The sequence below is a fragment of the Polyodon spathula genome, chromosome 1 (assembly GCF_017654505.1).
Source record: "Polyodon spathula isolate WHYD16114869_AA chromosome 1, ASM1765450v1, whole genome shotgun sequence".
Classification (NCBI taxonomy): domain Eukaryota; kingdom Metazoa; phylum Chordata; class Actinopteri; order Acipenseriformes; family Polyodontidae; genus Polyodon; species Polyodon spathula.
Window position 1 is genome coordinate 77,014,853 of NC_054534.1, and position 14,544 is coordinate 77,029,396.

The 14,544-nt window shown below is 36.5% G+C and overlaps 1 protein-coding gene across 3 annotated transcripts in view; it reads right to left on the reverse strand.

Annotated features, from left to right (window-relative positions):
- Positions 1-7,077: 7,077 nt before the first annotated feature.
- The window catches only part of pde5ab (phosphodiesterase 5A, cGMP-specific, b), an 89,223-nt gene continuing 81,756 nt past the window's right edge, over positions 7,078-14,544 (reverse strand). For all 3 annotated transcript variants that reach the window (XM_041262927.1, XM_041262918.1, XM_041262910.1), the window contains exons 19-21: positions 11,358-11,432; positions 10,647-10,730; positions 7,078-7,572 (exon numbers count right to left, since the gene is read on the reverse strand). In XM_041262927.1, the coding sequence (XP_041118861.1) occupies positions 7,453-7,572; positions 10,647-10,730; positions 11,358-11,432 (279 nt within the window). In that variant the 3' untranslated portion in view covers positions 7,078-7,452. The remainder of the gene's footprint in view (positions 7,573-10,646; positions 10,731-11,357; positions 11,433-14,544) is intronic.

Here is a 14,544-nt window from a genome sequence, read left to right on the forward strand (position 1 = left end):
GTTCTCCACTCTGAACATATAACCCCAAGTGAGTGAAATGTGCATTTATATATACTGTTGTGCCAGGATTCAATTACTAATTAATTATTCACATGAATCCAAGCAAGTGAACACATTTGTGCAATCCCTGTGACCACATACATATCTGTACTTCTAGTGATTGTGCAATCCTCGTGCCTAAATGCAACTATATATTTTAAATCACTCGTGCTACACAGACCCATTTATAGCCCGTGCACCACTATATCCACATATAACAGACAACATGAAACACAGAGATACGCACAGGGGCGGGGCACATTGCCACATCCATTTATAGGAGTAAGGATAATTAATAAAAAAAAAAAAAAATTTTGCCATACAAATTATTTCAGCTTTTCTTTTTTTTTTCAAATCCACTGTTTGACCTGGATTATAAATGCAATAAGGCCCTTTAGGGTGTCCGTATACGTCCACCCCTATATATATATATACTTCTTGGCTTCAGTTGGCTTTACCTCATGCAGAGAGAGAGAGAGCGAGAGAGAGAGAGAGAGAGAGAGAGAGAGAGAGAGAGAGAGAGAGAGAGAGAGAGAGAGAGAGAGAGACTGATTAGTGGTACAATCAGCAACCTATTTTCTTATTTGATTATCGTATAAGCATTTGTGGCAGGGCAAGACAGGGCTCTGTAAATAACATTGTTTTGTCGTGGTTTGAGGGTTAATTTCTTATCCCTGCCAAAAAACATGTGAGGATGTGGCTGGAGCTAAATTGAATAATTGATGAAAATTAGACTCCGGCCACATGGTATTTAGGAGAGAAAAATCCTGTTTGGAGAGGAGTTTTTGGTGAGTTTTTAACTGAAAAGAATAGGTGTGTGTCCGCATCAGATGTCCCTTCACATTGTAATAATAATAATAAAAAATACTGTATATTTACTTAAGTCCTTTCTATCTGAACTATGGTTGTTCATTACTGTTAACATTTTATGTCCAAAGCAAAACAAAACATTTTAATTAATCTCACAAATCCTAACCTAACTACCGTTCTTATTTTTATGTAATATTGCCATATAATCCAAACACAACATGCTTTGAAACAAAAGGTTATATGTAGATTTAATAGATTAAAAAAGATAAATACGTATTGCCTTAATTTTTAAATCAAGAAAACGTGAATACAACTCGCATGTAGAGGCCTAAAGTGTGTATCCTACCATACTTGCACTAAATGAAGCGAATTCTCACACACCAAAGGTTTTAATGCAAACCAGCTAAAGGGAACTTCAAACTGGGTTCTAATTTGATGCATTGATTCACTAATACGTAAGGACAGATGATCAATTGTGGTGAATTGTTGCACACCAATATATATATATATTAATATATATATATATTATATATATATATATATATATATATAGTGTAGCAGGGAGACGAACTGGGCACAGAGTGTAAAAATACAATGCACAGGAGAATGGGCGAAAACCTGGTACCTTGTACTCTATAACATGGTATGAAAGAAATAGATTATTTTAGCTTTCATTTCCTCATTTATGCCACACTTGTGAAGGGACACATCAACCAGTTCAAATAACACAACACACAGTATAGTGTAAAAAAAGCACATTATTTTAATGGCATTAACCATTGAACTGTACCATCAGTATCAATATGTTTTTAGCAACTGTTAACAACATAACATACAGAGGTATGACAGTTTTTTACAGCAGAGAGCAAATTAGTCCAAGACAACAATCACCTTCCCGATCTGTGAGGGCACGGTGTAATAGGTACAGGTGCCCCGGACTGGATGGTTTGACAGCGCATTCCAGGGTCAGTCGGAAGTCAGCCATCCAAAAATGGGGTGAAGCCACAATACTAGAAGTCAGTGCCTTACTGCGGTAGGCGGTGTGTCAGTCATGGACTGGAGGAGACGTGATTGCACTGGCTCCAAAGGATGCGTGGCCGGGCGATCTGTTCCTTTGTTATATTTATAGAATGACCATGAGGAATGAAATGAAACCGTGAGCGTTTAGTGGTGTACTGTCTGCCTCATTAACTGTTATTTGTCATTGTAGATGGCTAAATATCCGGGAGCTGTCGCTATTCAGCGAGCATCAAACCCAGACTGCACTGCACCACTGTTAGCACTGTTTCACATATTAACAACACCACTTGCACCCAGAGCACTCACTGTTGGACTGGTGGTGTGTGTGTTTATTGTTATTATCATTGCGGGACTGAACCCTGTGGTTTTACTGACAATACAGATCGGTGTGTATAGTCAGTGTTATTATTTAACACTAGAACCGCCAGATTTTCAAACTACCTAGAACAGCCAAGTGGGTCACTTTGACCCACACGTTTTTTAAAGGGCTTTGTTATGAAACTTAAAGACATATTATTTGATACAACTGAAAAGTTTTATTCATGAACATCATTTCTTACATTTGCATTGCAGAAACGCTGTATTTAAATGGAAAATTAAAAATAAAGGGCTTTATTTTTAAAATTAGCGCATATAAAGCATGACTACAAACAGTGAAAAAATATAATAAAATACACATTTCAAAAGGAACCGGTATGTACATATACCAGTGTACAGGTGTAAATGGGTATATGTACACACAAAACTTTAAAACTGAAATCATTGTTTCTAATACTTAATAAAAAGAAAATATAACATTACTTCTGGTATGATGGCTGCACTATACTCTATAGAGGAGCGTACGCGTCTGCCAGCTGACTGTGCCTGCATCCAGGAGCTATGTTGTACACACGGACACAGCTCCACTGAACACTACTGTGTAAACACATGTAAACTCATAAACACAAACCTGTAAAACTTAAATGTTTTTTTTTTTTTCTAAAAGTAATATAACAAAGAATATATAGCATACGTTTCATATTAGGCACATACGTTGTTATCCTACCTGCCATTTGAGTTTGCTGTATGCATCTGAATGCAGCTTGCTGTGTTCCAATCAAAATGACTAATTTCAAGATTAAATATTTCCTTCTGATATATTCCCCCTTGTCTATGGAACAAAATGAAGGATTGATGTCTCCCAGGTACATTGAAAAAAAGCAATAGGCTTTCACTGAGTTGGCATCTTGACAAATCCACAATCATAGCAATCTGTCTCATAGTCAGTCTACAAAGAAAGGCTTGAAAATTAAAACAAATAAATAAATAAATAAATAAATAAACAAACGTGTGCTAGAAGGAGGAGGCGTGTCTTGTTTGTTGCATTTACAAAAAAAAAAATAGAATATCTTACGTTATATTAAAAAAAAAAAAAAAATGTATTGTACGCATGGATCACATTGGCCCGCGTGGCGGTTCTAGATAGAACTGTTTATAACTATCATTTTGCGATTCTGGCTATCAAATGTTGTCAAGATATTTAATTCATATAGTTAGGAAAAGTCAAATCGGACATACACATACAATTTACAATGGAAGGCTAATTAATATTTTAAATGCAAAATAGATCAAACTGACCCCCATGGCGGTTCTAGTGTTAAAAGCCCTTAATAAAGCTTTGTTAGTTACCAGTGAACTGTTGTTTCTAAGCAATGCATCACCTCTACACCTCTGCACTACAAACCACTTTGCCACATGCACACAACATTCAGTCTGGCTTTCTATGTTTATAGGTCTTCATTAATAAAAAATACAGGGACATAAACTATTTAATCAAGGTACATCTAAAACAAAGATACTGCAAAACTACAACAGTTTTAAATGCAAGCTGATCAATATTTTTTTTAGCCCACTTACAAAATGCAAATACAGTAACAAATGATCGTCTGACTTACGACAGTCTACAAAAAGTGCTAGTGAATGTACTGGCAGCAGATAAGGTTAATTTATATGAATAACTTAATATGTTTTTACTATTATATGAAACATGATTGGTGTGCAAGTTATTTTTGGTAAAACTCAAGTATATTTACAGCTGTATGTTTAAATAAAAACAACCATTTACAAAACTGTTCCATCAACCACGTCATTCATATAAGTCATGTAACATTTTATAACACAGGTAACTCAAAGTTTATAAAAAAAATTTGATATAATTTAAACAAGGGTAAACAAGGACAGAAAGGAGACACAGTGAAAAAGTGAAAACCTATAGAAATGTTTAAAATATTCTTTTTACAAAGCAAAGCAAGAGGATCCTAGACGGTTGATATATATATATATATCTAGATATATATATATATATATATATATATATATATATTATATATACACACACACACACACACACACACACACACACACACACACACACACACACACACACAGTACTGTGCAAAACTTTTAGGCAGGTGTGAAAATATGTTGTAAAGTAAGAATGCTTTCAAAAATAGACATGTTAATAGATTATATTTATCAATTAACTAAATTCTCAAACTGAAAACAGTAGGGATTCAAGGAAACACATGTACATGGATTAGGAAGTGGTTAACATGTAGAAAATAGAAAGTACTGATTAGAGGAAAAACCTCAGAATGGAGTGTGGTAACCAGTGGTGTGCCACAAGGATCAGTATTAGGTCCTCCGCTATTCCTGATCTACATTAATGATTTAGATTCTGGTATAGTAAGCAAACTTGTTAAATTTGCAGATGACACAAAAATAGGAGGAGTGGCAAACACTGTTGCAGCAGCAAAGGTCATTCAAAATGATCTAGACAAGATTCAGAACTGGGCAGACACATGGCAAATGACATTTAATAGTGAAAAGTGTAAGGTACTGCACGCAGGAAATAAAAATGTACATTATAAATATCATATGGGAGATACAGAAATTGGAGAAGGAATCTATGAAAAAGACCTAGGAGTTTTTGTTGACATTAGACAATGTCTTCATCTAGACAATGTGGGGAAGCTATAAAAAAGGCTAACATGATGCTCGGATACATTGTGAAAAGTGCTGAATTTAAATCAAGGGAAGTAATGTTAAAACTGTACAATGCACTAATAAGACCTCGTCTTGAATATTGCGTTCAGTTCTGGTCACCTCGTTATAAAAAAGATATTGCTGCTCTAGAAAGAGTGCAAAGAAGAGTGACCAGAATTATTCCGGGCTTAAAAGGCATGTCATATGCAGACAGGCTAAAAGAATTGAATCTGTTCAGTCTTGAACAAAGAAGACTATGCGGCGACCTAATTCAAGCATTCAAAATTCTAAAAGGTATTGACAATGTCGACCCAAGGGACTTTTTCGACCTGAAAAAATAAACATGTACCAGGGGTCACAAATGGAGATTAGACAAAGGGGCATTCAGAACAGAAAATAGGAGGCACTTTTTTACACAGAGAATCGTGAGGGTCTCGAATCAACTCCCCAGTAATGTTGTTGAAGCTGACACCCTGGGATCCTTCAAGAAGCTGCTTGATGAGATTCTGGGATCAATAAGCTACTAACAACCAAACGAGCAAAATGGGCCTAATGGCTTCCTCTCGTTTGTAAACTTTCTTATGTTCTTAAATGCAAAATGAGTGAACAGAAGAAAAATCTAAATCAAATCCAGATTTGGTGTGACCGCCCTCAGCATCAATTCTTCTAGGTACACTTGAACAAAGTCAGGGATTTTGTAGGCATATAGTCAGGTGTATGATTAAACAATTATACCAAACAGGTGATAATGATCATCAATTCAATATGTAGGTTGAAACACAATCATTAACTGAAATAGAAACAGCTGTGTAGGAGGAATAAAACTGGGTGAGGAACAGCCAAACTCAGCTAACAAGGTGAGGTTGCTGAAGACAGTTTACTGTCAAAAGCCATACACCATGGCAAGATTCAGCACAGCAACAAGACACAAGGTAGTTATACTGCATCAGCAAGGTCTCTTCCAGGCAGAAATTTCAAGGCAGATAGGGGTTTCCAGATGTGCTGTCCAAGCTCTTTTGAAGAAGCACAAAGAAACGGGCAACGTTGAGGACCGTAGATGCAGTGATCGTCCAAGGAAACTTACTGCAGCAGATGAAAGACACATCATGCTTGCTTCCCTTCGCAATCCGAAGATGTCCAGCAATGCCATCAGCTCAGAATTGGCAGAAAACAGTGGGACCCTGGTATACCCATCTACTGTCCGGAGAAGTCTGGTCAGAAGTGGCCTTCATGGAAGACTTAAGGCCAAAATGCCATATCTCCGACGTGGAAACAAGGCCAAGCAACTCAACTATGCACGAAAACACCGGAACTGGGGTGCAGAAAAATGGCAGCAGGTGCTCTGGACTGATGAGTCAAAATCTGAAATATTTGGCAGGAAAAGAAGGCAATTTGTTCGCCAAAGGGCTGGATAGCGGTACACGAATGAGTGTCTGTGGGCAACAGTGAAGCATGGTGGAGGTTCCTTGCAAGTTTGGGGCTGCATTTCTGCAAATGGAGTTGGGGATTTGGTCAGAATTAATGGTCTCCTCAATGTTGAGAAGTACAGGCAGATATTTATCCATCATGCAATACCATCAGGGAGGCATCTGATTGGCCCCAAATTTATTCAGCAGCATGAAAACGACCCCAAACATACAGCTAAAGTCATTAAGAACTATCTTCAGAGTAAAGAAAAACAAGGAGTCCTGGAAGTGATGGTATGGCCCCCACAGAGCCCTGATCTCAACATCATCGAGTATGTCTGGGATTACATGAAGAGAGAGAAGCAAATGAGGCTGCCTAAATCCACAGAACAACTGTGGTTAGTTCTCCAAGATGTTTGGGCCAACCTACCTGCCGAGTTCCTTCAAAAACTGTGTGCAAGTGTACCTTGATGATGTTTTGAAGGCAAAGGGTGGTCACACCAAATATTGATTTGATGTAGATTTTTCTTGTTCACTCACTTTGCATTTTGTTAATTGATGATACTTTTGCACAGTACTGTGTGTGTGTGTGTGTGTGTGTGTGTGTGTGTGTGTGTGTGTGTGTGTGTGTGTGTGTGTGTGTGTGTGTGTGTGTGTGTGTGTGTGTGTATGTATATATATAATATATATATATATATATATATATATATATATATATATATATATATATATATATATATATATATATATTATATGTTTATGTTCACAAAAATTTAAAATTTTATAACTATAACTATAGTGACCAGGTAAGTTTGCTTTTGGCATTTGTGTATATCAGTGAATACAGCATTTTTATTGCAGTGACCCAAAAACATTTTTTACACTCTTCAAAAACAAAAGAAGCTTGCACTGGTCCCTTTTGATGGTTTGATTCTTACCAGGCCCTTCCTTCTCTGGTATATTTATCAAGTCTACTACAGGCTTTAAAAATTTATTTTGACAGAGCAAAACACGACAAAATACACAATAATATATGGTTTTAAAGAAGTAAAAGTATAAAATGCTGCTAACGGCTAGAGGAAAACAGATATAAACTTGGATGAAATCACAAGAATGACATATGGAAACGTGGCGATTTCGCTTCTTTGAACTGTTATGTTGCTCCATTGACCAACTTTTTCTCGTCTTGCTCTGCCAGAAGTTTCCAATTCTGCCGGTTCTTTCTGCAGCCTTCTAGTAATGGTGAACAGGCCTCCGACAGCCCTGCCAGAGTCTGGAACAGAAAGATTTCAATTCACACAGAAAGTGGAATATAACCAAGAAACTTTCCCAGCTCTTGGAATGCAGTCTGTGCCTGAACTGGCATGCTTAAAGTAATAGTATCCCGCGTAAGTGTCCCCAATGACCTAAACTGGGTATTTTGAAACAGTTCACCAAATAAACATGGTGTAAGTTTATACAATGCAAATATTCAAATGGATGGCGGTGAAATATCAAACCCTCTTGGAAAAATGAAAAATAACCAGGAATAATAATAATCTCTGCACGCACATGGGGCTGTAGAATGAGAGACCTCAGGTCCAGATTTACTGCTTTTTCTCCAGTTCAAACACGGTTTGCAACACACATTATAAAATATCTACAGTATAGCAATAAACCCTCTGCAATAAATCAGAGTAAACATACTCATTCAAATGTTTGCCCTCCAATGTGCAAAAACATTCTGTATCTAACCAGCTTCAAACAGGAATATATTTGCTTTGGAAAAATCCATCAAAATTCAATACTTTGGTAGATTTGATCTAGTTGTCTATTTGTTGACCTGAAGACCACAGAAACATCTTATACTCCTTTCACACAGCCCAGTTATGATGTTTCAGAACCGGCATTGATGCAGAATTTTGGTCTGTGTGAATTGCCTATACCATCACAGAGCCGTCATATTTTATGCCGTCTCTGAACCACCTCTCGAGTCTTAACTCCTGTGTGAAATGATATGCCAGCACTGAAGCGCTATAGTGGGCATAGATTGAAAGTCAACATCCCATGTGACTGTATACTGGATGTGCTGGGTATTTTTGCTGTCGGTGTTACACACTTAAATATTTTTATTTCAATTTTCCATATATACAATGCCTATAGAAAGTCTACACCCCCTTTCAAAATGTTCACCTTTTGTTGCCTTATGACTTGTAATGACGTCAACAAGTAGTGGTACTTAATGAAAATAATATTAATATGCGTCCCCACTTAAAATTTTATTATTTCAATTATTCCATATATGTACAAATAAATAAGATTAAGGTATATATGTTACGGAATATCTTTCAGATGTATAAGTATCAATAATTTGCCTTATTTATTGTAATTAAAATTTATTTATTTATTTATTTATTTATTTATCTACACATCCTACTCCATAACTTCCAAGTGAAAAAAAGATATTCTACAAATTTGTAGAAAATTAATTAAAAATAAAAACTGAAATAGCTTGGTTGGCTAAGTGTCCAACCCCCTTGTAATAGCAATCCTAAATTAGCTCAGGTGTAACCAATTGCCTTCAAAATCACACACCAAGTTAAGTGGCCTCCACTGGTGTTAAATTGTAGTGATTCACATGGTTTCAGGATAAATTCAGCAGTTCCTGTAGGTTCCCTCTGCTGGGTAGTCCATTTCAAAGCAAAGACTCAACCATAATCACCAAGGAGCTTTCAAAAGAACTCTGGGACAAAGTTGTTGAAAGGCACAGATCAGGGGATGGGTATAAAAAAAGATTAAAGGCCTTGAATATCCCTTGGTGTATGGTCAAGAAGATTATTAAGATGTGGAAGGTGTATGGCACCACCAAGACCCTACTTAGATCAGGCCGTCCCTCCAAACTGGATGACTGAGCAAGAAGGACACTAATCAGAGAGGCTACCAAGAGGCCAATGGCAACTTTGCCTTATGGCCAAGACTGGTCAAAGTGTGCATGTAACAATATCCCAAGCACTCCACAAATCTGGCCTGTATTTTACTCAAGAAAGCCCACCTTGAATCTCGTTTGAAGTATGCAAAAAAACATTCAGGAGATTCTGTAGTCATGTGGCAAAATGTGTTGTGGTCTGACAAAACTAAAATGCAACTTCTTGGCCTAAATGGAAGGCATTATGTTTGGTGCAAATCCAACAGAGGGCATCACCCAAAGAGCACCATCTCTACTGTGAAGCATGGTGATGGCAGCATCATGTTATGGGGATGTTTCTCATTGGCAGGGACTGGGGCACTTGTTAGGATAGAAGGGAAAATTAATGGAGCAAAGTACAAAAAAGTCCTTAAGGAAAACCTGTTGCCCTCTGCCAGAAAGCTGAAACTGGGACAGAAGTTTACCTTTCAGCATGACAACGACCCAAAGCACACAGCCAAAGCTACACTGCAGTGGCTAACGAACAAAAAGGTAAATGTCTTTGAGTGGCCCAGTCAGAGCCCTGACCTAAATCCAATCAAAACTTTGTGGCATTACTTGAAGATTGCTGTCCATCAACACTCCCCAAGGAACCTGACAGAGCTTGAACAGTTTTGTAAAGAAGAATGGTCAAATATTGCCAAATCTAGGTGTGCAAAGTTGGTAGAGACCTATCCCAGCAGATTCACAGCTATAATTGCTGCCAAATGTGCTTCCACCAACTATTAACTCAGGGGGGTGGAGACTTATCCAATTATGATCTTTCAGTTTTGTATTTTTAATATAGAAATTTTTTCTCAATAAAAACTTTTTTCCCCTTAACAGTGTGGAGTATGGTATGTAGATATGTGGGCCAAATCCTCATTTAAATGCATGAAACTGAGGCAGTGACACAACAAAATGTGAAAAAAGTTCAAGGGGGTGTAGCAAGCACAGGGAAGTTTACAGTACACTATAGTTCTCCAGTGCCATTCATTAAAAGATAAGAAATTGATATATACATTTTTTTCTTCCTTTTTTTAAGTAGCTTACCCAAATTATTCTGCTTATTTATTTATTTGTTTAGTTTTGTTTCCATTGCCTTGAAAACGATCTGTTGACTGACAGGTTTAAAAGTTGTACTCACATTATCCCTTTGGCTGTGTAAAAGGGCTGTGGCAGTATTATACCGGCATAGACTGCACAATTTCGTGCTGTGTGAATGGATATTTTAAATATTTTTTTAAACATCTCTGAGATGGCTCAGTAGCGGCGTGTATGTCTCAAAGTGGTCTTATTTATAATTATAGGAACATAACTGACAATTTTTTTTTTTCCCCCTTCTATTTCTACATCACAGGACAGACTGTAAACATTAAAGAGCAACACAAACAAGAAGAAAAATGGAACACCGAATAACATACCTCATATAACTGTATGCAGATTGCATCAATGAAGCCCACCTGCATTCTGGGAATTTTATCTTTCTTATCTCTATTCATTAGATCCTGGAAAAGGGGAAGAGAGAGGCACAATAAGCTTTTTTTTGTAATTTTTCAACCAGAAACATATAACTTTAATTGGTTGGTGGTATCTAACTGTAAACTGCTTTGTAAACTAGCCAACTATGGTTTGATAAAATGAATATCAAATATTTTAAACTTAGAGCATATCAACATGGGCTCCAGGGTGAAAGCACCAAACCTGTTTAACATGTAATCTACAGGCCATGAAACACCAGTCAACTTTAAAGCAACTGCTTGTATGGGGTATTTTTAGTCATTTTCCCCCATTCAAAAGCAACGCCACATCATTTTTGATTTGAAAAACATGGTGACAAATTTCACAATCAACTAGTTGAATCAGCAGTTGTCAAAAAAAATTGCCTGGAAGTTGCCTCATGCTCCATGGCATTATGGCAGATTCAAACCCAGGCTGAGGTGAAAGGCTAGTAAATTAACCCTATGCACTTCTGATAATATTTTGCACATGTGTGATAAAGAAACAGCATGCCAAAAAAAGCTGAGTAAATTCAGTTTCATGCAGTTAATTTCAAGGCTACATTGTCTTGTCCAATTCTTGAACCAGCTGGGTCGATATTGCTGTTTATTTGAATGAAAGTGTATGATACTTACAATAGGTTCTATGTTGAGCTCTTTTCTCTCTTTGTCTCCTTGCTCGAAAAATTCTGTAGCAACAAGCTCAGCTACCTGCAAAATAAAACAAGTTTGATTCTTTTAACTGTTGAATGTAAACAGCTTTTTCAATTCAAACATTCAATACACAATTTACATTCACAGGCTCTTAATGATTCTTACATTGTTCATTCATGCTTTGGAACTTTAACTCATGCTAATGACATTGATGTATATTGTTAAAAAAATTATTAATCTAACACAATACATTAAGACTAACATCTATTCTTGAGTGGTACCACAAATGTTAGTGACCACTAGAATGACTGGGATATTTTCTTGACTTGACTTTTAAAAAACGAGTTTCTATATTGGTAACTGCCAAGGCTGGTACGTATTCAATGTGACTGGTGGTGCAAGCGAAGAGGTTACTTATATTATCCACTTCATTCCCTTTTACGGCTTAATTAAATAATATTTAATTAAACGCTGGCAACCAGGCATCAGCCTAGAATTTTAATAAATCAAACACCAAGCAAAATTGAATCAGAAATCCTGTTACAGAAGCAGTACAATTAAATATATACAGAAACCAAATTATATGGATTCATAATAACCACAGGCTGAGTATACTGATTAATAATGTATATACACCGAAGCAAAAAGCAAAAAAAAAAAAATATATATGTATCCCATTGCTAAGTTCCACTGAGCTAGATTCTCAACCCAATAAAGTGACCAAACCAGAAATGTACAACTCAGACATTAAATTAAGGTGCTAGTAAGTAGTCTGGAGTTGTTTATTGCAACAATTTGATTTAAAAAAGGTTTGTTTTTTAGTTTGTTTTAAAACAAACTTCTATTAGTACAGAACAAGCACGACTCAACTAAGAACCTACAAATTATATATTTGAAGCTTTGGAACATTAATGTTCTTTTTAGAATGTATCCTGTCAGAGTGCACACTGCACTCTGACTTGGTTATCACTTTATTATTGTTAACAAAACAATGAATAATCCTCTCCCAACATTGAAAGCCTAAACTTAAGGTCAGTATACTTAAAAGAAAAGTCACCGCTTGCAAAATAACACCTAGATAGACTTAATCTGTTCTTTTTTTTCACAACTTTAATTATTGCAGTGTACTGAGTTTCTATAATCCTTAAAGATAGTGGCCGAGAATAGCTCAGTAACCATAGCCACACTGATAAGTGAGGCCCACAGGCTCGACCAAGTTTGAATCCTTAGAATTACCAGGTGTGGCTAATTCAATATAGTTATTGTGAGCAATGAGAACTATTGTAATTTTGGAAAACTTCAAGGGCAACTTCAAGGGAAAAGGATGTGTGCTTTCAACATCAAGCAAGTATAGTCAGAGAAAGGAAAGAGCAGTCGTAAAACCATCTTGAACAGCAATGCTGCCTTCAACATCAAGCAGTGAATAAGTCAGAGAAACAGGAGCATGCTGTCTACATCTAACACCCAAAGTCAAGAGAGCGGAGAGCTCCCAAGGATATTCAACCGCAACAACCCAGGATTTGGTTACAATTGTGAGAAGCTTAAATAATACAAAAAGGACATAAGGAAAACTTGACCAACTAGATCGCCATCGAAGAAAGAGGAAAGTCTTACCTTCAGGTGATCAAAATAACACCTAGGAGTACCACTTAATCTGCCTACTTTTTTTTCACGAACTGTTAATGTATTGACAGTGTACTGAGTTTGGTTATAATCCTTAAAGAAAGCAGCCGAGAATTCGAGTAATTGTATCGGTGTGACTTTCGGATTGGAATTTCGAGTTCATTATGAATTTTATTGTCAGTGGCCGATTAACGTTTTATTGTGATCGTATCTGAATTAGAAAAAAGAAAAAAAAGTTGTTGAAGTCAATGTTAATAACACGACAGTTGTAGTCGTTCATATAAGGTCTCTTTCATTTCTCGTAAGAAAAACCATCAACAGACGTTGAACCAATAAATTAATGAACTGATCTGGCCTGCCAGCACCAGTCAAATTTATAGCAGGATTTCCTATATACTGAGCGAGACTGGGTTTGTCTAACCAGGAATACAGACAGACTCTGCTGCAAGCTGGTCCTCTGATGCAAGTGGAACCATAGAAGACTGAATCATACCCTGCATCGACTGCAAGACACAGATGGAGTATTCCCAGTTCAACTGAGGATTTAACAGAATCTATATGCGGGAATATAATACATATATAAGCCGAGAGAGAGAGTTATAAAGTAACTGGGTGGGGCCATAAGTCGCTGTACTGTATAAACCTGGGGTAAGTGTGAAAACAGATTGAAACAATTTCATAGTCAGAGTGAAAATAATTGATGCAAACTACTTAATTGAAATTGGTGCTAGAATAGAGAAGCTCGGAGGTGCCCCTAGAGGCACCTGGAGATGCCTGTGAATGCCCGGAGATGCTCAGAGTAACCCGTAGGTGCCCCGAAGCATATTATTATTATTATTATTATTATTATTATTATTATTATTATTATTACTACTACTACTATACTAGTACTAATAAAAATAATAATCACGTATTTATCTATTAATGTATCAGGAAACTGAGATAAAGAAAGTACGTTTCACATTCTTTAGCCAGTAGCAAACCAGCAACCAAACAAAGAACATCAACTTCCTTCTATGTGTTTCATTGCCGCTTACATTTAACAATGATTTAGGCAACTCGATACAACTTTAACAAAACAACGCACGTTTATTAAGCAGTTGGCTTCACTTACAGGTTTGCTAGCTTGCTTCTCTCAGTTCTTTTTCGTTCTCTCTAACAATTGACTTCTGTTGTTATGTCTCTCTGTTCCATTCACAGCTGTGGCCTAATACAGAAAAATTTCAAACAATATCTATATTGACTCACTATGTTCCTCCTTCCTGTTCTTACATTCCAGTCAAAAAATCTACAGCGCCACATATTGTGTGTATTATAAATGAAATAACAATACAACACCAGCATACCCCTTTTAATATTAGGATACTTTTTCCATTACAGAATAGGTCCATTTTTTAAATGTGTAACCTATTTCTGTACCACTGCAAAAATAGTTTTACAATTTAGTAATACTATGTCACTAAAATGTAAAACCTAGCTAACAATTTTATGTTTAATTGCCGCAACGTTACAGCCCACATTGTATATATATATATATATATATATA